General features: G+C 43.7%; 1 protein-coding gene across 4 annotated transcripts; it reads right to left on the minus strand.

Annotated features, from left to right (window-relative positions):
- Positions 1 to 1,274: 1,274 nt before the first annotated feature.
- ZFYVE16 (zinc finger FYVE-type containing 16) lies at positions 1,275 to 25,393 on the minus strand. Of its 4 annotated transcripts, none has more exons than XM_077790102.1 (18): positions 25,281 to 25,393; positions 19,215 to 19,323; positions 16,875 to 19,030; positions 13,645 to 13,741; positions 12,598 to 12,774; positions 11,684 to 11,832; positions 9,430 to 9,802; positions 8,697 to 8,819; positions 8,443 to 8,598; positions 7,693 to 7,917; positions 6,284 to 6,366; positions 4,379 to 4,483; positions 3,820 to 3,970; positions 3,555 to 3,635; positions 2,872 to 3,034; positions 2,412 to 2,517; positions 1,865 to 2,029; positions 1,275 to 1,603 (listed from the first exon to the last, which is right to left on the minus strand). In XM_077790102.1, exons 2-18 carry the CDS (start codon positions 19,282 to 19,284, stop codon positions 1,439 to 1,441), a joined length of 4,545 nt encoding a protein of 1,514 aa, XP_077646228.1. In that variant the 5' UTR covers positions 19,285 to 19,323; positions 25,281 to 25,393; the 3' UTR covers positions 1,275 to 1,438. The 4 variants fall into 4 exon arrangements, with proteins under 4 accessions (XP_077646228.1, XP_077646227.1, XP_077646230.1 ...); XM_077790101.1 differs by having other exon boundaries at positions 25,226 to 25,393; XM_077790104.1 differs by lacking the exon at positions 25,281 to 25,393 and adding an exon at positions 22,738 to 24,159.
- Positions 25,394 to 26,076: the final 683 nt, after the last annotated feature.

Genomic DNA, 26,076 nt, shown 5'->3' on the forward strand with positions numbered 1-26,076 from the left:
GACCAAAAACACTCTTCAGCCTCTTGCTGGGGCTCCCTCAAGTGCCTGGGTGCAGCTTATTTTCAACAAGGACACATTTTGTTTGTACTGTGCGTGCGTTCAGCCCTTCTCCCCAACAGCAGCTTCTCAGAAGTCAGCACAGAAGCTGACATGCAGCTCAGCTCCATCCAGCGTAAGATCTCAATGCCTGAACCCTTCTAGGACTGGAGTGTTAAAGCACACGTAACACCAGAGCAGATCAGGTTAAATTACAAATTGTTTTTGATACAAAAACATAAAATATCCCCTATTAGCATCAAGAAGGCATCCAAGTTTTAATACTCTCAATATAAAATTGTACCAGCATTTTTACTGAAAACAATATAGATCTTGTATATATTTAGTTTTGGTTCTGTTCTTGACAAGTAGTTGTGTGGCCGCTACCAAATCCCAACCGCAGTTTGATGAACCTTAGTACAAATCACATGCATCACAAATACATAAATAGATCTAAATGACCCAGTATAAAAAATACATCCTATGCAAGAACCTCAGGTACACTAAAAACGGTTTGGGTTGGAAGGGACCTTTAAGAGTGCCAACCCCACCTGCCACGGGCAGGGATGCCTTCCACTAGAATCAACCTGTGTGTGAAAATTCAGACTTAATACATCTGTTCTCCCTGAAAGCAAAGGTGGCTACTAAAATGTGGCAAAAGCAGTAGACAGGAGCAGAAAAAATACTGCAGAATTCATGTCTGACTTATTGCTACATGTAGATTACATCAAGGGTAATCTGTTTTTTCCTAATCCTTGAAAGGTCAAATTGTGTATGGAATTCTGAACACAGAGTAAAGAAAAAAGCACTTCTTATAAAAATAGCATCCATTTAAGTTAGATAAATCCTTATAAATACAAGAAAGAAAACAGTTACTCTACAAAATATTGAGAGCATATGTTCCTGAAGCACCAGCATCACATCCCCAGGTAAGGACCTCAGTGAGGTGTGCATCCACACAGCCACAGCGCTGCCAGAGCTGCCCACGGGCTCCAGGCAGCTGCAGCAGGGCTGGGTCTGAGCCCCCGTGGAAAGGACACGGGTTGGGCCAGCCCTGCCCCGCGTTCAGCACACGCAGGGATCACACCGAACCCCAGCTCACACTGGTGTGGGGGTAAGAGGTGAGATCCTGTGACTCGGAGCCACGCCACACCACAAGCGCTGCAGCTGTGTGAGTAACAAAGCCTGCACTCTTCTGCACCTGCATTCAGTGTCAACGAACTTCATGACAGACTAACTCTTCTGTGGTAGAGCACGCAGGGAGGATCTGAGGGGCCTTAAAAAAACAGTTTGAAAAGCTATTAAAACATAAAAGGTTTAGAAACTTTAACATTTTTAGTGTTTGTAGCATTACAACTTTGGTGTTCAGATCTAGCAAATCAGTACGTGCATGTAATTGGCCTCATCCGGACAGGTGCTCTATAATGAAAAATACTAATTCCATTTTCAGTGGCAGAGCTGTAGGGTCTGACATTCCACTGTGAATCACAGGAATCAGAGCACTGTCCAAGTCGTTCAGGTAGCTCTGTGGGAGAAGGTGTCCTCCAGATCCTGCTAAGTATTCAACCTAGGAGGGAAACAGACTGATATTAATTAACACTTCTTGTATTACCAAGACTGTGCAAAACATGCTGTAACACAGTAAAAGAGTATTTCAGCTACCATGAAGTGAGAAAGAAATTACTAAGACAGCTTCTTCCCCAAATGTCATCCTCAGTCTGGATCTTGGGTAGGGCAAAACTAAACATTCATGGAAAGATCCAAGGTATTTACATGGGAAGATACTTCGGTGGAAATGGAGTGTGTGCAATAAAAGTGGAAAGCTTACCATGTCTGAGTCAATGGAAACTCTGAGTCCTATCTTATTCATCCCGTTATTTTTCAAGGTTTTCAGGTGAGGCCAAAGAGCAGTGCTGCAGGCAATGGCAATCTCTTTTGCAAACTCGTGGGGAACAGCACTGGAGAGTTCATGATCCTTTGCAAAATAGTAAACCTGAGATCAGAGAAATGGAAGGGCAGTCAGCAGCCTGGTACATCCCCAGGTTAGGAAGAAGAGGAGCTTAGGATCACTAACACCAAACAGGGCAAGCTTTGCTGCTTGTCTGTGAGCAAAGCACCCGAGCATTTCGTCCACACAATCAAAATACTTCAGGAGCCATGGGAATGCCTGCATTAGGCATTTACAGAGCTGCCACTGCCAACAGAAAAAGGACAAGTGTGTAAACTCACCAAGCAGCTGCAGAGAACATTCTGTCTGGCAGGATGGCTACACAAAGAATCAGCTCATTTTAATAGTATCAATTAGTACCTTCACTTTACCACTTAAATATTCAAAAAGTAACAAAAAAGGCTCAAGAACCATGTAATTCACTAACTTCAGTGCACTTCATAACTTTTCCTTCTCTTTTGAAGCCTCTGTATTGTGGTGGTTTTTCACTCCGAGTTCCTTCCATTGATTCTCCATCAACTGGGCTTAAAATTCTATGGAAAACAATATTGTGATTAGTAATTTAAATAACACAGTTTAGATACAGTAGCTTCTATGAAATAATATTTACCCATTCTTTAAGGCTATTTAAACACCTTTACAACAAAATACAAGACAGGACTTGCACTATGAAAATACAGATAATAAAAAGGAAATATCCTAAACAGGGAACTAACACCATTAATAGAAACCTAATCTTGCAGGTTTAAGACACTATAAACCATCTTTGGTTTCAAACACTTTCTGTCACAAGCACACTTTAGATTAATTTCAAGAAACTAAAGGGAGATATTTGAACATTGGGAGCAAGAATTCTCTCAAATGTCTAGCTTTGGTAGTACATTTACCCTTTGTTTGTTTTCTCTTCATTTTCTACCCAGCAAATATCTACATATTCTTTCATGTCCCCTGCATCCACTTTTCCACAGGTTATTTTGAAGTCCTTCTTGTCTCTTAATGCCTGACGTAGGCTTTCCATTGTTTCTTGTGTTATTTGTACCATTAGCCCATCTAGAAGAAAATGAGTTAAAATTCCACATTATCCAAAGGAAAAGCAGCACAGCTTCTTACAGAATCTTGGCTTAAGTTCTACAGAGACCAACCATCTCCTACAGCTAATTAATAAATGCACAAAAGTACTCCATGCCCCACCTACACCTCTAAATGTTAGATGAAAGTGGAAGAAAACCTATTTTGTCAATAGAATTCTAACTAAAATGTAATTTTTAAATTAATTTTTGAATTTTTTTTGCATATATGTGCCAATATGTGTATTTCGGCAATATGGCAATGAAAATAATTCCATAAAATCACATGCACTGATTAAATCTGTTTAAATCTGAACGTTTTAGAACAAGTAGGTGAACTACAATGTATTTTTATGCAGCGTTTCTTTGCAACAGGTTCCTCACAAAATTTAAAAACTGAAAAGAAATGTTTAGCCTACTGAGGCATAAAGACCTTGCACAAGATTGCAGATTTTTTTTTCCTTTTTAAGTCTCTTAAGGGGAGAACAGAACAAAATTCTTACCTTCAACTATACTGGATTTAGCTAAAAGTCCTAAGGATGTTTTTAAGGCTCCATTAAACACCACAAAACTTGCACCTGTAACTAGAAAACACAGGAAGGAAGTGAGCACCACTTTGTGTCACTCGAGTCAGTCACAACTGACTGAACTTGAACTCCTCTTAAAACACAATTTAATGTAACACCAGAGATGCATTTTCTGTGCAGCCTAACACGGAACTTCCATTTCTGCTCTAGAAATGTGATTTTTCTCCCCCAGACCTCTTACCTTCCCTAGGCTGTCCCGTGGCACTGATGGCCTGTGTGTGATAGTGGCCCTGCTTGTTCTGCACACACACCAAGTGAGAGTCTGCCTCGGTATTGAAACTGGCTCCAATGCTAATTACATGTTCGTTAGAGGAATCCAGCACCCTCATCACCTGTCAACACAAAGTTTTGTCATTACACTGGCAAATCTCACCAAGAGGGGGTTTTTGGTTGTTGTTTGTTTGGGTTTTTTATTTTTTTAATTACTAAGCAAAACATCATAATCAGGAGATCTGTAAGAGGGAATGTTTGAAAACACATGCTGAAAGATTTTGAAGAAACTGCAGATTTTTCAGTGCTTAACAGCTGTTCTAAATCTCAGCTGCTCATCATCCACCTCCCAGCATTTCACAGAAGGAAGTGTGTGCTCAGGTAATTGCAAGCCCTTCCCATTACACATTTAGGTCAGAATAAAGGTAAGAGAGGGCTTTTTCAAAGAGCTGATGGTAGAGGTGTGACTGGTGTTATACAAAAAATGGAAGACTAAAGCAGCTTGGGTTAGAAAGCTAAGATGTACTCACCTCATTATACTTCCTCAGAGGTATTTTAATACAGCTTCTACCCATTTCCACATGAACAAACAGGTTGTCTATGGTATGCAAAGTATACTTGTAATTTCTAAGGTCCTACAACAGACAAGGTATTTATGTTAGCAGACTATTAGGTATTGTTTCCTTACCTTTGCCTTACCTTCATCACCTAGATGAAGGTACTCTAAATACATCTGTAGGACTTCTAAAAAACAGTAGTATTAAGAGTGGCTGAAGACTTGGGGATCCCTTTTTGCCCACCAGGTGTATGTGGCAGGCATCTCAGTGAATATATTAACAAATTCAGAGCACTGACAAATTACCGCTATTAACCAATGGGTTATTTACTCCATGGCTACTTCATTCACATTAGAATCCCAGTGATTTAGGGAGAGAAAAGCTTCAACACTCTCCCTATCTGATAGAAAAGTGAAGCATGGAAACCACCATCCAGATGAGTTTGTTTGCGGGCTCAAAGCCTGTCCCCTACAGCTCTAACTTGTTGGTTTACAGATTGAACAGTGCAGCATTACTTATCTCTTTCTGTGACAGAAGTAGTCTCCCATCACCTCACCCACTTCAGCAAAATTCTTTTTATTTCAGAACATTAGGTATGAAATGGTTCATTTGCTTTTACTACTTCAGCTGGGAAAAAAAGTATAAAGAGGCTCTTTTCACCAGCTGAGCCAGGTAATCAGTGCAAACAGCTGCAGCAAGAAGGGTATTTACAAAACATCTCAATGCACCAAGGTTTCCATGGACTGGCATCCAGAACAAGGATGTACATCACAGGTGCCCTCTGCCTCAGGCACTTGTGCAGGGACAGGCTCTGCATGATCTCTAACCGAGCATTTGCACCATGGGTGCCAAGAGAACTTCTGCAGCCATGCAGTGACTGAAACTCCTGCAAGGAGCACACATCCTGACACAGCCAGGAAGGGGAGCCCCAGAAACTCTGACCCACCTAACAGGAGCCCCACAGAAACCCCAGCCAGCAGCAGCACAGCAGGAAGGCTGCCCAAAGCCAGGGGGACAGCTGCACCCGGCGCTGGCACAGCACCAGCGAGGCTGGCAGCTGGCTCCTGGATTACACGGGGAGCTCCTACAGCAGGAGCAAACGTGCTGCTCCTCCAGCTGGTTCCTCACGCAGTCAGCTGCACACCTGTGCTAGCAAAAAGGGAGCAAACACTGCAGTTTCGTCTCAGCTACGATGGTCTCCAGAGCCAGGAGAGGAGTAGTGACTGCCCAAATGAGACCTGTTCTGCTTCCCATGGCCCTGCCCTGAACGCTAGGATGGAAAGTGCTCCAAGTGCTATGTAAGTATCAGAAGAGGAAGGTTACTGGTCAAAAACACAGGCTTCCTGCAATCTAAAATCCAATTATTTGCATAACAGAGGGGAAGCTTCCACAGGAAATGGCACAAATTCCAGACTTATGATTTTACCAAAAAGTCCTTCACAACAGACAGTCAAGCCGAATAACTGTGGCAAGGTTAAGTTTGTCTGACAAAGCAACTAGTACTGCAGTTAGTCCACAGCATCTGCCTGTCAAATGTTCACATTTAAAATTGTCAGATTTAAGACCAGAATCCCCACACCACAATGATGCTAGGAAGAGAGAAGTGCACCTGAACAATAACAACTACCAGCATCAATGCAAATGCCAAAATTTCTCTCACTCATTAAAAGCCTTTTCTCACTACAAGAACTAATGCATAACAGTACAAGGTGAAACAAACAGCTTTTCTAACTCTCTCACTAGCTTTAAGTCAAGTATGAAGAACAAAAATATTAGCTCCGCTTTTAAGATTCAGCACTTGTTTGGAGGATATTTTCATTTTGTCTGGAGGTAATTTGGATTACAACAGGAAGGGAAGGTAATAAAGCATTTACTCACAACAAGTAGATTCATAATTGTGTGTCCAATGTCTCCGAAAAGTGGCTTCCGGTGCCTGACACTGACCACAGGAGTTGGATAGGCTAGGAAGAAAAAGGTCATGTTTACCTATCATACCATATCCTACCTTACCTATCATATATTACCTACCATATTCACCTAACTCTACAATTTGCTATTCCAGTAGTTCTATAGCTCTTTTCAGCTATAAACTGTCTCTAAATCTCAGTATCTGACCAGCCAAAGGAAGCAGAGCCCCCCTCTAATTCTCAGCCACTGTGTGGTTCTCCCCCTCCATGGCTATATCTGACAAAACCGGTTAAAGAAACCAAACACAACAAATGGCTAGGTAAGAGAAAGAACAACAACAAAGCAGCTGCCAGTCTTGTCACCACAAAGACAGGATCTGGCTGGTAGAGGTTCACTGTGGGCTCCAGAAACCCACGAAGAGGTGACAGGTACACATTTATGTGTTGGACAATTCCCAGCTCTACAGAAATTGAGCAGTGTTTTAAAATATTTTATCCCATATTAGTCTCATTAAAGGGTGAGACAGAAGAGATGTAAAACTCAACACCATTCTGTCAGAAACCAACTAATTTCTGGTTACAATACCTTATAAATGTTTTTCAGCCTATTAGCTGTAGCCACACAATGCTGCTAGTACCTCTAACACAAACCATCTATTATTTCACCCCACCCGGACCTGCTAAAATGCATCTTTCACAGTTCTAATTCTCAAAAATATCTGGACTTTTTGCAAGGCCATAGTAGTGTGAAACCCATTTCTAGTTCAATCTCTCTCTCAGCAATGTCATCTCTATTCCATGGCCTTCCTTAGCCAGCACACCTTACCTCAGAGCTTGCATACAGATGTACAAGGCTGTGTGAGCATTCAGGCAGGTTTTGAGAATCCCTTAAAATTCTATTTCTCACATTTATGGATTTGCAGCTTCTACAATGGTGAGCTACAGCCTTTTTACATGCCTAGATGTTTCCAATATATTAGTAAGTTATCCTTATAGGTAATCAATACCTTTATTCAGTTTATGAAGCAGTAATATTTTGTCAATACACTTAACCCAAATAATTTAATTGTAATAAGCACTTTATCAGAGTTTTAAACTGGGATTGTGAGCATCCCTTCAAACCTTTCTCCTACAACCAAAAAAAAATCTTTATATTTTTCTGTCAGTGTTGGTTTCTTAGCTTTCTCATCTGCTAAGAGTAAAAAAAATCAAAGAAGTCTAGCAGGACAATGAACATTCCCAGGTGGCTCTGCATGCTTGGCTTATACAAGTGTAATATAAAATACTGCAAAGATTATTTTAAAATAGCTTGCTTGTCTAAAAACTACTTGTATTTTCCAAAGGGAACTTTACACGTATCCTGACACTGTTAAAACTTACCCCCATATTCTGCTCCCAGTCTCAACATCAAACGGATTGGAAACACCTTTGCCCAGGGTATTTCCAGCTTATGGATAAGAATGCCAAAAAGAAAAGGGTTATCTGGTAGAATCTGATCATCAAGTTTCTGAAAAGTTGGTGAAACAAACAGGAATCCTCCATGATCTTTGTTGCTGAGAAAGTTTTCTGTAAAAGTAATGTTTTCCATATTTTTTATGAACCTTCCTGTAGAAAGAGGAATGGAGAGTGTTTACAGATCGGGGTCACTCACGCTTCCGTGCCAAGAGAACTGCTCTGAGCAGCGAGCTCTGACAGACCTGCCAGCCCACCACTCCCCTCACATCCTCCTGAAGCCTGTGCACAGAATAACCCCAAACAAGTGCCTAAAGTCCTAAACACATCAATTGTGAGTTCTGATCAACAGACCTAAAATATTTACATTTATGAGCACTGTACTCCTACAAATGAAGTGCCAGGTGTCCAAAACCATAGACTCAGGGCTCATACCCAGAATCTCCACCACAATATGACTAAACAACAAAAAAACCTGCAATCAGGATGTTTACAGAAGTAAATGAAACAAACATAAATTCATTTGTTTCTGTTATTTAGAACTCTAGTCTAACACTTCAAGCTCTTTCAACAGAATCATTACAAAATAATTCAGGAAAAATTACCTATCAACTTTAGGTTTTAAAGATCAGCAAGAATATTCTACACAAGAAGAAGTTAGACATTAAAATGACACACCTTTCATTGCACCTTTATAGATGTCAAGAAATAATTTGAATATTTCACTAGGGAAAACATCTTCATCTGGCAAACGCTGCAACAGAATGACAATTTCTGCCTGACCCAAACCATGCAGTCCATTTGTTGAGAACCACCAGCACTTTTCTGAGGAATCTTTAAAAAGATAAGATACCACAGTAATGCTGTTTTACAGACAGGAAAAAAAAAAAAAAAGGCTTGATTCAACGGAAAAGAAAATGTGCAGTACTTACATGTTATTAGCTTCACATTGACAAGCAAGTTTGCATTTAGAATAAAAGTCAATGGATTAGAACCTCCTTCCTCAAGCAGCAAGGTGACCTTTTGGTGAAATGGATGCTCCTCCACCAGAAGATCTACATAAATTGACACATGATTTAGTTCAAAATACCAGCCAGTGACCCAAACCAAGAATCAGTTCACTGTATGACACAGTCATTCCATCCTCCTGTCCTGGTGGTTATTCCCAAGGTTTGAATACCTCCAGATCTACCAGGGAACAGCTTAGCCTAGGATTCAAGGAACATAGAGAACTGAAGCAGCAGCTTCTGAGAAAGATGCAAACCAGGGCTACCCTTGCTCTGGAAATCCCTGACTGAACGTGTGCTGATTTTTCATCCATCCCCCGACTCTGTCAGGTACCTCTGACGAGCACAGCCGCACCATCATGCACTTAAGTGGTGACACATTCTTCTCATAACATGCTGATCTTGTGACAAGTGCACGGTGATTACCCAACAATCCAGTATGCAACACAGAAATTATATGAGAATTAGATTAAAGTACAATTTTTTGAGTCTGTATTTACAGATGAGTCTGTATTTACAAATCTGGAACAGTGGAAGGTGTCCCTACCCATGGCAGGGGGTGGCACTGGATGAGCTTTAATGTCCCTTCCAACCCAAAAAAGTCTAGGATTCTATGAGCAAATATTAACGATTTTCTCAAGATGTTAGCAGATTTTACCTTTCCCATTTTCACCCAGTGCAAGCAGAAGTGGTGGCAGCTGATCACCATCAGGAAGAAGGCTGATCTCTCGTCGCACCCAGTTTTCTACCCCACACAGTGCTCTGTAACTTGAAGCAGAGACAGGCACAGCCTGTGTGCTCTGCCCCACTGAGCTGGGGCTGCTCTCTGCTGCTGCAGGGGAATGCTCTCCAGCTCCCAGACTGGCAGATCCGTAACGGGGTGCTGCTTCACTCTGGGCTGGAGCAGCCTGCTGTGCACCATCTGATGGAACAGAAGCATGTAATTCCTCCATTCTTGTCATCGTATCTATTTCTTCCATCAGTTTTTCATTTATGTCAGTTACCACATCATCTTCCTCTGGGTTTGCAGCCTGTGAAGAAGAAATAACAAAAAAGAAAATCACACTGCCTCATAGCAAGCTAAACTTTCATTATTAGTATTCTAGAAGCAAAAAGAGAAAGAAATCTATCACAAAAGTTGAGAATACATTTCCTCCTAAATAAGAAGAAAGCCATCAAATCTCTCCTGGATCCTTTTCTCTTTTTTGTTTAGGAGTTAGAGGGTGAAGATGCATAGTTAATATATTTGTTTGGTAACACAAACTGGATTAGCAGTTTTGTACTAAAAAGATATTTCTACAATATTTCTACTATTCTACTAATAGCTGAATAGCTGCTAATAGCTCAGTCTGATTAATTTCTAGTTTGGAGTCCAACCCACACTGCTCCCCCAGCAAGACAGGTATGACAAGCCATGAACACAGGCACGCTGGAATGTCAGCTGCCATAAAAAATGAAATTAAAAAAACCAATCCCCCAAGACCTCTCCAGCTGTGTCTTGCAATTCCAGCTGCAACACCCTCCAACAAAAACAGATGCACATTATCATTCTTTAGCCTTGCATCCTATATCCAGAGGGAAGACTTTGTCTATACAAGAAGAAAAAACCTGGCAACTTTATGCTTGCCCTGTGGCAGTTCTCCTGATGTCCCATCAGCTTCCAGCAATCCTCCATTTAACAAATATTCTGCCACAAAATTTTAAAAAACCCACCAACTCCAAAGGGAAGACTCCACAAAAACACAGACAAAACCAAGGCTAAATTGGCTAATAATAGATTCTTTCCCTGAATCTGCCGGTGGGTGTTCCATACCACTTGGCATTTCTGCCCTTCACACAGCCTGTGGCAGCATTCCAGGATTTTGTGTTGCCTTTGCTTTGGAGCTACACTGTGCTGGTTTTGTCTGAACTTCTGAGGCTGCACAGGAGAACTATCAACTAATTGTCTTCACTCACTTTGTCCATGCTGCTTTTAGTTTTAGACATTGCTCATCTTCTGCAAGTGCAAATATCCTACTCTTTCCCCAAAGTGAGAGGCAGGCTATATCTTTTGTTTACTCTAACTCTTCTTTATTACTACAGTTCTCCATGAGTAAAAGCTGAATTAAATGCTATACACCTGTTAAGTGTTCAGGTCCTCTATATACAAATAATAATGGTCTGGTTTTTTAGCTTTAACAACAGATTCTAAAAACTCTTGAGTGCTGTGAGAATCATGAAATTTAAGTTATTACTTTAGACAGTGCATCAGTGCTATGCTTTATCTTAAAAAGGCTTCACCTGAGGAATTTGCTAAGTTTTTCCACAGCAAACTTACACCTCTTCTTTGGACTGTTCTTTTAAAGTGCAGTTCACTCACCAGTGTGCATGTGACTCATGATTAGAAAACCAATCCCCCCTCTCAGTTCAGTATTAGTTCACACTAAAAGCAATACACAGATTTTGCTGCACCCTATAATGGGGTATTGCAGGGCACTAAGCAACTTGTTAGTCTAATCCATCAGGGAGACTATAGCAGGTCACTGGAAACAAAAACAACCACAAACTTGTACTTTAAGCATGCTGCTAATGACAGGCTTAAGAACTGTGGCTGAGGTCACCTTCACAAAAGTGGTGCATCAAATACTGTGCACTAAAAAACTGCTTTGGCAAATTTTCAACCACACCAGTTTTGAAGTTCACAGACACCTCAAACCAAACACGGTTTTCCTTTGAAAACTTTGCTTGGTCTTACTCAAATTGAAAATTACTACAAAGTTTTTCAGTCCAAGGACTTCACAACCGCAGCCAAAAACGTTATCTCGCATTCCAAAGGCTGTGACTCAGAAGCCATGGTGTGTAAGGGCCCCATCCATGGCAAGCCAAGGTCTCCCAGCAGGTAATCCACACAGCTGAACCATCCCAGCTGCTACCGTGGGCATCTCGGGCAGGTCTGCATTCTCTGGGCTGGAGTCCTGTGACCTCTTTGCTCCTGAGGACAGCTTGGCTGTGTCTGCCACTTCTCCGTTCGGCAGAATACCATCTGCAAACCAAACCCTCTTCTGCTCTCGGGGGCACAGCCCTGCACAGGAGAGAACAACAATTCTGTTATCACGCTGCTCCCACAGCTGAGAGGCACAGAAATGAAACCCTTCTCCCCACCACATGTACACAGAATGCCTGCTCACTGGAACCAAGCACAGCTTGACATCAGCCAGTCTCCAATCAGGCAACATAACCTCTCACTTGCACAGGAAGCTGCCCTGCTACAGTTAAATCTATCAATTCATATTACTTTCTCAAACATCTCTCTGTAGTGACATAATGAAATGCCTATCACAACTAAAAGATGGAATACACTCTACAAAAAGCTGATTTATCATTTTCTTTAACAATGTGTTTGCTTTGAAGAAGGTCGGATGTTTAATAAAAGTGGAACAAAGACATTAGTTAGCCACTAATCATTTGAATTTACAAAGAGAATGAAGCTTTGCTCCTCCCTGATAACTTATCCCTGAACAACTACTTTTTGTTTTCACTCTTAGACTGGCATTCCAACACAAGCTAAAGACCTCCCAAGAGATGTAAAAATTACAGAATGAACAGTTACACAAAAAGATTTACAATGTAAATAGAGAGGGCAATGACAAAAGTAACAACCACTTTTCATAAATGGGAGACTTAGGACCCGCTGGGGCCTGGCACCAAAACGGGGAAGTGAAAGTGCTTCCATTCAGAGTGTTTCCGTTTCACACAAAAAATATCAACTATAATCCAGACGTGATAAGCAGCTCTTTCCAAAGACACTCTCAAAGTGTTAAATGTATGTTATATTGAGGATCTGTACCTTCAGGGCCAGGTTGTTTAAGTGCTGAGATAGGCAGCAGTGCAGATGGTGAAGGAGAGCTGGCACCCCCGAGTAACTGGGCCTCCTCTACAGGTGGAACAGTGGAAGAATGCTCAGAGGAGACACTGGAATTGGGGACAGGACCAGTTGGACTCATCATCCTTTCAAATGCCTGTGCTAAAATAATGTGGTTAGTTTTTAAGATCGCACAATTGATTAATTTGCAGAGCAGTACTGTGGGTGGGTAAGGGTTTTTTGGCAGAGGCAATGCACAGTCTGTGATCTAGCTATGAAAAATAAAACTCTTGCATGGAAGAAAATTTAGACTTATTTTCTACCTGCCTAATTACCTCATTTCTAATGGGATACAGAGACCTCCCCTTGTCCTCCTGGGACCACAGCAGTGTGACCCCCAGCCCTTGGGGGGTGTCACATCTGTCAGGCTGAACTCCACTCAGGTGCCTATTAAAAATCTGACATGTTTCCAACTTGTTATTTACATACTCATCAAGAGGACCTCAGCCATTTCTCCTGGTGTTTTCAAAAGCATCCATGGTTAGCTTCCAGTTAAGAAAAGGTTACCTGATGAGTCACTTACTGCAGCCCTAGTAAGTGACTTGTAAAAACACCAGGACAGGAAGCAACATAAAGCGGGCAAACACGTGAGAACAAGGCTTTGTGGCCTGTTTAAAGGCCACAAGGGATGTGGCCTTTAAACACGCACAGGGCTATCTGGAGGGAAGATAATTTCTGCTAGATTCCTGTCACAGGTGATTCAAATTGTATTCTTCTATAAGTTTCTATTTAGTCCTATCAAGTTAAATACTACTTTTTTTTTTTTATAAAAAAGCAACCAACTCGAGACACAAAGTTCAAAGTAAGAACTGGAATCTAACTAAGGAGTAATTATACTCTTTATTCTCCATCTCAGAAATAAGAAAACCTATACGAATTAAAGCAATCAAGCTCCCCAAAAAGAGAAAAAAGGTTAATGAGATAGTTCAATGATTACTGCAATTACTCAGAAAAACTTCTTTATTAATTTACCTTTATTAATATCATCATAACAGCCAGTGCAGACTCTTGCTTCCTTCTCCATGTATTGCAGTTTGCATTTTCGTTTGCAACAGCTACCACAAAAAACCTGAATCAGAAAAGGATTGCATAAACTATTACAGATGTATTGGACAGCAAATAGGAAAATTACATTTGCTTCATTCTAAACCATCTGCAGCCTTGAATTCAAGCCTGTATTGTAATCCCTGACAAAGAAATGAATCCCAGAAAGAAAAAAAAAAAGAACAACAAAAACAAAACCCATGATACACACCCAGCAGAAAGCAGCAACATGGAGGACCCAACTGAAATTATAATAAAATTCTTCTCTGGAATGATGAGAAGAATTTCAGGTTGCACCAGCCATTCCAAATTCTTTCACCAGCTCCCCCAAATCCTGCTGTAGGTATTTTGTACAACCCACAGTGCCAGGGCCCAGGACTGAGGTGCAGCACGGGGACTTGCTGTGGTGCTTCAGGACCATCTCTGAGCACTGTGTGCTCGGCAGGGCCCTCAGGAAGCTGCCAGCAGCCTGCCAGCACTCGAGGCTGCCTCTCCAGCCTGGCACAGCCCAGAGCTCCCTGCTGCAGGCTGCTGGGGCAGCCGAGTGGCTCTCCTGCTCCCTCAGCAAGAACAAGCAGTGCTGCCTGCATGGGACAAGCTCCCTTCACACAAGCATTTGCAAAGAACGCCACTCTGGAAGAACAGAATATGCTCTTCTATTCCAACAGGGAATAGAAGATAGCCTGCCTATTTTTAAGCAGAAACAGGGAGGACAGTGTGTCTCATTAGCCCGGACAACATCTACAAAATCCCATTCAAATAATTATGTCTTTAGAATAGCTGCTGTTTTGCAAGAGTTGCCATAAATATCTGGAGCTTTTGTCACTTTCCCCTTATGTTCTTTCAAGGATGATCTCCTAGTTTTTAACGAGTCACACCATTTTTAGCTATATGCATTCTCTGGAGCCTTTACAAAAGGTCTTCTGAAACCCCTAAAGGTCTTCTCTACTCCTAATTGATCCCAGCTGAGAAAAATAAAGTGGATCAAGGCAGTGGGGGGGGAAGGGGGTAGGGAAACCCCAAACAGGAGCGGCATAGGAAAAAAGAAAGTTATTACAATGAACTCTAAGCAGGAAAAATCCCTTCAAAAGCAGCGATTGATCAGTGTACTATGAGCTAAAAAAAGAAACTATGCCAGCTGCTTCTGCATTAGTGCTGCAGGTAATCTTCCTCAACAGGAAATGCGCATGCTCAGTACTATGTTAAGAATGTAATTGATGAGGATTAATTGCTAATCAGTCATAATCCACTTCAGGGCTTCAAACGCCAAGCAGCACAATCCCCAGCAAGGAGAATTCTCCTCATACCCTTGGTGACACTGGGACCTGCAGGGCACTGCAGGAGGATCAACCCTCATGCACCTAAAAGGTGAAGGCAAACTAAGGGACAGGAGAAGGGAGGTGAGTAGCACTGTTGAGCAAATAAGTGGGTCTTGGTTGAACTAGGAAAAAGAAGGGTACCACAGCAAGAGACAAACACCTGGAGACCTGCAAAGCTGTTTGGCCTTGTGAGGGCTGCAGAGGGGAGAGAAAATGGGGACCACTAACTTCACATTTCCCTCCGGCACAGATGCCAAGGTACACAAGTGTTGCCATTTTCATTGATGAAAAAGAGGTATGGGAATCCATACAATTGTTTTCTAGAACAGTCCACAGAGGACAACTGTGAATTCCAAAAGGTTTTCCCTTATTTCCCGTATGGCTGAAAACCCAACAAACAACAGCTACACAAGGAATGTCTGATTTTGGATTTTTTAAGACAAAAAAGTTGCTATTAAAAAGACAAAGTTTTACAAGGCAGAAAGTTAAGCTGCACGTTCAGAAAAGCTGTAATTGCACAGCACTGCAATATGTGTACGGTTTAGACTGCCCATGCTGCCTTCATTCACTCTCCTAATAAAGAGTGCTAATGCTAATGCTCCTAATTACACTGCTCCCTAATTACACTGCTGTTCTGCCACGAGCCCCTCAGCTGACACACTCACAGCTGTCAACAGCACCGTGCAGTGAAGGGTCTCCCATCCCCACCTCTAGACAAGGTGTGAGAACTTCACAGCACATGTAGAACAGGAACCTCATGGCATCAGTCTTATGACTAAAACAGAATCCATCTGAAGGAATGTGCTTTAAACCACCACAAAATCTCACCAGGATATCCTGGCAGTAAGTTCAATGGCTGCCAGGTCAGCACAAGGAGTGTGCTGGACACCTCAATTCACACCTACATTTTAGTTCACACTGGCTGCAGGTGAGTAAATGAGCATCATGCTTTGAATACACAGTGCTAGAAAAGAGGTTGGAAAAAAAACTACCGTGCCTTTCCAGGTGGTGCTTAACGCTGGGGATGCAAAAATTTAGTACTCACACTGGACTTTGGTCTATCTCCTCATCCTTGGAGCTTACAGAGCAACACGGAACAGTGAGGTCACTAGTACTGCTAGCACTTTAATTTATACACTAGTACAAGCCACAGCTGATCACAAGGGAATTCTGAACTGAATGAATATCAGCTTTGGCATCACTTACTCTCTGTAGAGGACCTCAGGCTGAAAAAAAGTTCTGCAAATTACTCACTTTGTTGGTGAGTCACACACTTTTCCCCTGAGATGAGTTCCTTAGTAAATGCTACATCTAAACACACCAGAAGACAGATTTAGATCATAAATAGATAATAAATCCTTTTGCACTGGTAGTGCTGCTACAGCTCCTGAAAGAACACAATCCCCTCCAGTTCATGGACAGTGCCCTTCAGTTATAATGACTAGTAAAACCACTGGATTCTCATCCTCACCACCTCAGTGTTTTAGAACATAAATAAGGGGCTGATTCAATATGATTATGATGAATTTGTACATCATCTCATCTCCCCTACTCTATGCAAAACACATCAACCTAGCCAGTAATGGCAGATAAGAACATACTTTGTACTTCTCTTAAATAACAATTTTCACAAAAAAGGCCGTATGTTTCTTAATTAACATCAGTCTTCTCCAATAGTCTTTAGGTTCCTACAGAGGGAAAACAAAACCCAGTCTTTGTTAAATGAAGTACTTTGAGCCTAGAAAACCGCTGTCAGCATTCTTTCCCCTCTCTGTCCTGGTTATGCCAAATCAGAATGCCTGTTTCCTGTCACAGCACAGACCCCTGCCAGGAACTCACCTTCCCACAGGCTCGGCAGTGGTGTCGTCTCTTCGTGAAGGTGAACTTGGCCTGGCAGTTCATGCAGTTGGGTGCCTCCGAGTCTGGGACCCACAGGGGCTGTTTCCAGGGCAGAGCTGCAGGTGCTTTACATGGCTCACTGCTTTCAGATGTTTGATTTCCTCCAGCTTCAGAGCTGCATTCCCCAGGGTCAGTACTACCAACACTTACACTGGTGTCAGAGGAGGCAGCTTCTGGGTGAACAGAGCTGCATTCCTGGTTTTCTCTTTCAAGTATATTTGTTCTACACAGTTGTTTCTGACCAGCAGCTCCTTGGGAAAGGTCACGCAGCTGCTTTGGTCTTGCACCTTTAATACAAACATCAGAAGCCAGAGCTCCACTGCCACTCTCAGTCATGCCTTGACTTTGAGATGTGCTGACCTCTGCTGCAGCTTCCACTTCATTGTCAGGAATAGATACTTCAAGGTTACTATTACTGCTCGTTAGCTCCTCCAGTTTTGTTTGCATGAGTTCTTCATTGACCTCTGTGAAATCCAGGTTGTTCAGATCTGTTAAACTCCCTCCATCTGCATCAGCTTCCACCAAGTTACCATCATTGTCTGAAGACTTCAACACACTGGGCTGCAGACTTTGACCATACAAGAAATCATCAAGCTCAGCGTCGCTTATTAGAATATCACTTTTAATAACATTCTCCTCAGCACTAAAGTCAGCCATAACAGAGCTCATACTCTCATCATAAAAAGTGTCTACACCAGAACCATATGGCTCAGCTCCAAAGTCTAGAAAAGCAGAAGCAAAAGCTTTGATTTGCTGAGATTCACTATCATCAACTACATTCTCAGTATTGCACTTCTCTCCATCCCTACTCTCTTCTGCAATACTTTCACTGATTTCAGCTACATCTTCTTGCTCATGCCAGCTACTATTTTCAGTGGATTCCCTGCCAGGGGGATGAGTTTTAGACTCTCCAGCATGGACAGCTACAGTATCACTAATAACCTCCGCCACTGCATTTTGAGGTAGAGGATTAACCTTTTCTTCTGTTACAACTAGTGAACCACACATGGACACAGGAAGGGAAAGACAAGACAGAGACGTCTGGACATCCTCGGCTGACACACACGAACTGGAAACACTGCTTAGTATCTCACTGCTATTACGTTCTTCACTATCTATATTCTCTTCTGTGCTTTTCTTTTCCAATTCTGCTTCAGCTCCTATTTGACACGAGGAGCCTGCTAAGACACAGCTTCTAGGTACTGCTGCACTGCTGTTGTGTAATGGAAGGATCTTTGGCAGATCTGAAAGCATGGAATCAGCATTGCTGCCATCCTTTGGGTCTACCTTTCCTATGGCATTTCCTCCATACGCCTCTTTGCTTGCTGCAGAGCGTGCACTGTCGTCTTGCGGTTCCAATGGCAGTTTTTCACAGGCTTCCTCGTCTTTGGGACTGTGTGCATTCAAACTCTGTGATGTTACAGTGACACATTCAGTATCCAGAGCAGCAGTTTGTCCAGGGTGGTTGAATACTTCATTGCACTTTACAGGCTCTGTCCTGTGTTGATCATCACACAGACCCAGGACTGCTCCTGCAGCATAACTCTCTGGTTTTAAAGCAAAATTATTAATTTGTTCTGCTGTAAGATGCCCTGAATCTTGTAACGCTGAGTGCCCATCACTCTGCTGTGTGCTGGCAGCCCTGCTGCAGCCAGGTGAAGTCACACAAGCAGGAATGGGGACACAAGACACGCCACAGCCAGCGGGCCCCTGGCTGCACTGGAACTCATCCGGCCGCAGCTCCTGGGCCCCTTCTGGAGCAGCCACTGAGGGGATTAAATTCGCTGTGTCACTGACAAGATCACACACAGGCACGCTACGCCTTCCCAGGCTCAAGGCCTGAATTTCATTTAGGGCACTACTTTTGTCCACAGTGGACAAGAGGTCAGGCCCAGCAACACCCCTCTCTTTGGGTGGTGAGAAGCTGAGCACGTCACTTGTGCCTGCAGGGGCACAGAGAGAGCTCTCCTCCGGGGCAGGACATCCAGCAGGATCCTCTGGCAGCTCTGCTGTGGGGTGTGCATCCAAGCAATCCAGGACTGAAGAGAACTTTGAGTCATATGGATTCTGAGGTGTTCTGAAGCACTCACATTCATCTATTTTAAGCAAGAAGAGATCAAAAGCAAAGTTTATAAGACTCCTTTCTTTCCACGGTGTACTCCCTCCCAACCCCATCTATTCATCAATACAAGCTTTTACTTAGCAGATGCTACTTTCAAACTCCATGGTAACAGTCATTTGACCATGTACTTCCACTAAAAAGGCAGTGCAGAAACCAACCTGTATTCTGCTCAAATTCATCAAGTAGTTTGTCCAAGTCACAGATTGCAGCTTTAAAGTAACTGTCCATTCTAGTCACCGTTCTAGTGAAGCTTTAGTCTTCTTAAACCTACAGAGAAAAACACAGTGTTTAATTCAAAGCATTTTTTGTTTACAAAGCCCAAGTGTTTGTATTAGACAGCACCTCATATGAGGTGGTTTTTTATTTTTATTAATACTTTGTTCTCTCTCCACGTAAACAAACCCTAAGCACAAACAGGGCTGCAGCCTCTAAGTTTTCTGGCTATGCTCAATGTGCTCAGAACTATGAACAATATATGCCCAAATTCATTTCAAATCCCAGAACTGAGGCTAGTTATAAAAAAAAAAAAAGAGTCATCTGAAAGCATCTATTATGGCATTACAATTTTAGCAAGTTTAAAACCAGAAGGAATGTTAAGATCTCCTAGTCTGACCACATAAACATTTTATGCCACACAGTTGACAGGCAAAAAGCAAAATAGGCCATAACTGCCTTTCAACACAATGGAACTGTGTAAATAGTAACAATAAAAATTAAAAATCTAACACCGTATTTCAGCTCATAATTTCTGTTCTACTCAAAACATACAAACAACTGTATTTCTGAGACTCCAAAACATGAAACTCTTATTATAGACTTACCAGCTCATCAGAAAGCTATTTATTTATCAATCACATTCCCCACTGCAAAGCACCCTGCTTTGTTTGTTTAATGAACCTTTCCAGCCACTCAATGTTATGCCTTTTTGGTCACTCAGAATTGCTTTCCAACTGCACATTTTCTTCAATGACTGAACACCCGCACAGTGGAACTACCTATCAAAAATCAATATTTACAGTTCCTTTGAGCAAACTGAAGGGACTGAGATCCATTTAGTCTAATGTCTGTAGCCACACATGTGTAGAGCTGTCCAGTTTTGCTTCAGCTTTTATCAGCACATTCAGCCTCTGCACAGGCTGACCTCACAGCCTGCCCCAACGCAACTGGTGCTCTGACCACTTAGTAATGTCCAGTCATTCTTCTAAAAGCTTAGAGCCCAAACAAACACTTAAATCCTCTCACACCACTCATGCCACCCTGCAGCTGCACACCTAGATTCCATGCCTTGCTTCCCCCAAGCCCTAAGGTCTCCCCTCCCTGAATAGTTCAGATCAGGATCTTTAACCTCTGTCAATATGTAACTGCTCACTACACGTGTTGCAATTATTTACCTCATTAATATGCATGGAACAAATCGCTTCAAGGCAATGTGCAGTTCAAATAGAGGCTTGCAGAAGCGTAAGAAAGGCAAAACAAATCTCAGTAACGCAGTGCTTTGTGCCCAGATGTAAGCCAAAAATTAACAACCTGAATATATCACTGTCTGGGTATCCGTGGCCATCAGTCAGTGACGGCCAAGGTCTTGGCTGCTCTCTAGTACAATGTCTGACTGCTGTCCAGAGGGCTCCAGGAGCAGCCAGCACAGACTCGGAGCCCCTTCTCCTCCCCAACCCAGCACAGCTCCTTCCTGCGACAATCACGACCTCCCGGCAAGGGGGACGCAGCAACATCAACTGGAACTTATTGCAATTAAGAGCCATACACAATTAACAGCCTCTGTGATTCACCGAGAGACATCAAAGTACAGATCCCGTCTCTCAAGCACGTATCTGTGGGCAGTCAATAGTCAGATAGACCACATAAACCAGAAATATTGAAGGGTTACAGGAAAACCGGGCATCGGAGGATGCGTAATGCTGGTTTGTGTCCTCTGTAGGTATTTATTATACAACCTCACCAGATATCAAAAACAACAGAACCTTATAAAAAGCAAAAACCTTCCCCATTTGAAAAAAATACAGACGGGAGGCCAGTAATTATTTCATCTACCTTTGTCTTTTACTTAAAAAGGCCTAGAGAATATTCACAGTGTTGCACACTTGAGTCACACAACAACTTCTCATTTAAGCATAAGGGCATTATTAGACAACAACACTATTTTTAGCTTATAATGCTAATTAGAAGGGTGCATTGATGCTGTACAGCATTGGCCCACTAAACTCTCCAGAAAAAGGAAGAACTCAATGAAAAGAACTGTAGAACTAAAACCATATGCCAATATTTACATCTATTTAATACAGATCAGCTCACTTCTACAGAGAGCTCAACAAACTATCATACCTCAGTCTACCAACCCAGCAATGTTGCTTTGTTTAGTTAAATCTATTTTTTAAATAAAATGGTTATTTGATTTCGTAAAGTACTAACCTAACGTTGAAAAACTAGCATGTGTATTTTTCTTAATTTCATTACTCTCCTCAAACTTTTCATAGGTTTTTCATCTTTCTACAATAGACCTACAAGCAAAAAAATCTGAAACCCACAACAAAATCAAAACCCCCAAAACAGGGCAGAGCAGCAGTACCCCCCTGTCCCAACTTTGGTGTCTGCATCACCAAAAAATTGTAAAAGCCTTCTAGTTTCTCATGTTTCAAATCCTCTTTCAGCAAGAGGAACAAGTTTTATTTTCTGCTGCCTGGATTTGCCTGCAGCCTGTCGCAGTGTTTACATTATTGGATTAGAAGCTATGAAAAAGCTCTGGTGACACATTTTTATTAAATGGCTGCTTGCTTCCCTGAGTGGAGGGTCTGGAGGAACCATGTGCTTTAGCGAAATGCATTTGCTCTGAGCATATTCCTTTAAGGCTTATACTTGTAACGGAAGAATTACACTGCATTCTAACTATCAGAAACCAGGAGCACCACCTCTGTATACGTTTTTTAGCCAGGCACAGTTGTGTTTTCTGAATTTGTCTTTTAGAGCTCTGAATACAGTCACTAGACACACTCTAAACTGGCTCACAGATTAGTATTCTTTAAAAATAAACATATGCTTATAACTTTATCTGAGGCAATAAGTCCCTAATAGTGCAAGGAGACATAAAATTTTAGGCTCTCACCACTCCATTTCATAGTTCAAAAAAACTTTAAAATTATATTTAAATCACTGTTTATTAAAGACCATATGCTTTCAGATAAAGATAGATTAAATATTTACGTAGGAGGAGACTTGAAGGTAAAATAGCAGTCTGCTTCAAAATGGGAAAATAATCATCTAAGCACAAAAGGTACTACAAAAAAGTGCACACTGGACATGTCACTTCTCCAGATAAACCTCGAAACAGGCTCATCTTAGATCTCCAACAAATGGTCTGACACACTCCCAGCACAGCACCACACAGACCTAAGAGACAGAGGCAATAGTTCCACCTCATTAAAACTGTTAACTATTAACTGTGGAATGCAAATCCTGAGATCTCGATGACTGCAAGCGTGACAGGGTGCTCAAAAATGTGTCACAGACCTCAACACTTCCTTAAAATCCTTCATAAATCACTTATCCCTTCTAACCGAACAGGCACACACATTCTAGAGTCCAAAACCAACATGCACTGGGGATTTCTCTGCACACTCTTAGTTCAAGGAGGAGATAACACGAGGCTGCTGGGGGTGGCCAACTTACAGGATGGATTGCAGGGCTTTTTCCCAGATACACTCTGTAAAAGGAGGCACTTCACAGCTCTCAGTGGTGGTAACTTGCAAAACAGAATGGATAGGTTAATTATTACCAACCAACCCATTGCAGGTCTGAAGACAAGCTACCTTTTGATGTCTGAGAACACCTGAAAACCACTCTCTAGTGTTCACACATATGGGCACCACCACACCCACAGTTTGCTGCAGCTAATCCCCATTGCAGAGGCCAGGCCTGCTTCTACACAAAACATACCAGAAGAGCCCAAGCTGGGCTTTAGAGGCAAAGGAACACACAAGCAGGGGCACAGGGGTCTCCCCTCCAGAGAGGTGACCACAGGATGGCCACCACCTCAGTTCTGACTACCACAGCTGCAGTCCCTTGGCTCGCTGGCTATGTCCAGCTCCACCACAGTGTTTAATTATTATGCTTAGCCTGAGCAGAAAGCTGAGCTAAGGACTGTGGAAGCATGGAAATGGCATTTTCCACCTTACCACCCCAGCAACCACCGCAGGCAGAACAAAATCTCCAATATAAACATGGGCACTAAGCACCAAGCTCACAGTGAAACACTCATGGACTGCTGTGTGCCCCCTCTCCCTCACTGGTGTTGCACATGGGTGTTGCCATGATGATTTTTGTCTTTTCTTTTTATATACCTTTTATGAGGTCTCAGTATCCTTAATATAACTGTAATTCCTTAAGCCTAATACCTTAACATAATCCTGGTATTCTATTAAGCCAAAAGACCAAACTTCTAAAAGCCTCACAGTCAGAAGCCAGAAAACCTAACATTATCTTGAGAAACCCCTCCAAAACACTTGTTACGCCCATCTAAGAAAAAATACATTAAAATAATCACACTATTTATTTAAACCTCTCATTGAAATGTCTTTGTTAAATATACTAGTTTACAAAACCTATAAAACTGTATACACCATCTACCATATGTATGCATTTTGGTACATGCAAATTTTACAGTTTGCATTTTGGTACAGCCCAATGTGACAAATTGTTACACCATAAAAATCCTAATTAAATACCAAAATAAAAACCTTTTTATCCCTTACCCATGTCTAACAATTCTAAGACCAAGGAAAAAGCATCAAGGGTACTGAAGGAATTCATTACCAGCTTTTTCCTTCTCAGCCCCCTCCCTAACACCCATGAACCCACACACAGGCCTGAAGCCCTAATGACAAAAAGTTTTAGGGAACAGCTGACCACAGAGCCCATCAGCAATCAACCTGATGAAGTTCAGCACAACTGCACAAACAGTGTGTGAAAAATTTAAATAAAAACAAGAATGATTCTTGCTGAGCAGAACAACTTACTGTGTAAACCAAAAGCTGAGGTGGCTGCTGCCACAGCAGGTTTAGGAGCTGAACCATGGGGTGAACCAAAAGCTGTTGAAGTTTTCAGATATATAAGGACAAGCTTACAGGATAGAGCACAACAAGCTGTCTTGTCTGAGGAATGCTATTCTGTGAGTGAAACATGGACTCTTCAGAAGGGCAGAACTCCACCAGCAGCGTGATGACATTACACCCGCACAGCTCCATCCCACATCGCCTTCAGCTTCTGAGGATTTCTGTTCATTCATCCACCCTGCTCCTCTGAGCTGGGAGCAGCACTGCTCACAGCACCCAGAGAATCGCGGACTGCCTCAATTACTGCAGCGCTGGAAGGCTCCTCTGGAGCTGCTCCCCTGGGCAGGGGCTCGGGGACGTGTCCAGCTGGGCTGGGATGTCCCACACAGGGACCCCGCAGCCCTCCCTGGCACTGTCCCAGGGAGCCTGGGAGGGGTGGGACGGACGGACGGGATCCCCCCTCGGCTCCCTGCTCCAGCCCGCCCGGGCCGAGCCCGGCACAGAGATGCTGCAGAGCCCGAATCCTCCCTGTGCCTCCCTGGGCCCCTCCAGCAGATTGTTCTCTTTCTCCTGCTGTGAGCCAGCCTGGAGGCGGCACTGGGAGGCAGAGCGGCCCTGACTCGCAGCAGGCAGGGGCTGTCATGCGGGCACAGAAAGCTCTGCAGAAGGGACCGCGGCAGGCAGGGGAGCGCTGCTCGCTCCGCACCCCATTCCCCGCGGTCTGCGTTATTCACCAGCCCGGCTTCGCCTCTCGCCACCCGGCACCGGCAGCACCGGCGCTGGCGGCCGGCTGGACCCTCTGCCGCACTGCCCACAGGCTGCCAGTGACCGGTTCTGCTCGGATTTAAACACAGACTCAAAGTGCTTTACACTCTCTAAGTGTGCGGTGCACCACTGTCCGCTCTATGTGCCATATATGTATTCTGCACAACCTGCCAAATAACCTCGTCTACTTTACTTTATACACCACATACACTCTCCACATACCCCACACAGCGCTCTCTGTACATATCCCATGCTCGATACGCCGTATATAGAAACAAGCGGAACCGCAGCAAGCAACACCACCACCAACACGCAGAAACCTCCGGGGGCGAACCACCCACCCAGGTGCCCTCAGGCAGAGGTCAGACTCGCACAGCCGCGTCGCCCCGACCTCACCCGGCGGGCTCGGGGCCGTCTCGGGGCCGAATCCCCTCAGGGCCCGCCCCGCTCCCAGTCCCGCTCCCAGTCCCGGCCCCGCCGGCGGCTCCGGGCGGCGGCCTCGGCCCTCGTCTGCGCGCAACGCGCCTGCGCGGCCGCGCCCGCCCCACCCCGCGCCTGCGCGGCCCCGCCCGCGCCTGCGCGCCCCGCCACGGCCCCAAGGAAGGGGCGGGGCCAAACGCCAGACGGACAGCGTGAGGGGGCGTGGTATTGCTACATGGGCGTGGTCGCGTCCGTGATTGACAGTGCATGAGGGCGGATCGCCGACTGGCCTGACCCCCACCGGGGCGGGGCCTGGGGGAAAGGGGCGGGGCCTCTCGTGTAGGTCACGCCCCCCACCTTGTCCCGTAACCCCCGCCAGGGGGCGCCGCTCCCGCCTGGGTCTCGTGGCGTCAGACCCTCCGCGCCGCGGTGACGTCACTGCCGCGCCATCAGCCCTGCTCCCTGCCCGTTCCAGTGACGTCACAACTCCTACCGTGACGTCACACCCTCCACAGTGACATCACTGAAGCGCCATCAGCCCCACCCAGGCCCTGCTCCCTGCCTGTTCTGGTGACATCACACTCCCCACAGTGATGTCACACCCTCCACAGTGATGTCACATCGCCTACAGAGATGTCACACACCCACAGTGATGTCACACCCTCCACAGTGATGTCACATCGCCTACAGAGATGTCACACCCCCACAGTGATGTCACACCCTCCACAGTGATGTCACATCCCCTACAGTGATGTCACACCCCCACAGTGAT

The sequence above is a fragment of the Lonchura striata genome, chromosome Z, assembly GCF_046129695.1.
Source record: "Lonchura striata isolate bLonStr1 chromosome Z, bLonStr1.mat, whole genome shotgun sequence".
NCBI classification, from domain to species: domain Eukaryota; kingdom Metazoa; phylum Chordata; class Aves; order Passeriformes; family Estrildidae; genus Lonchura; species Lonchura striata.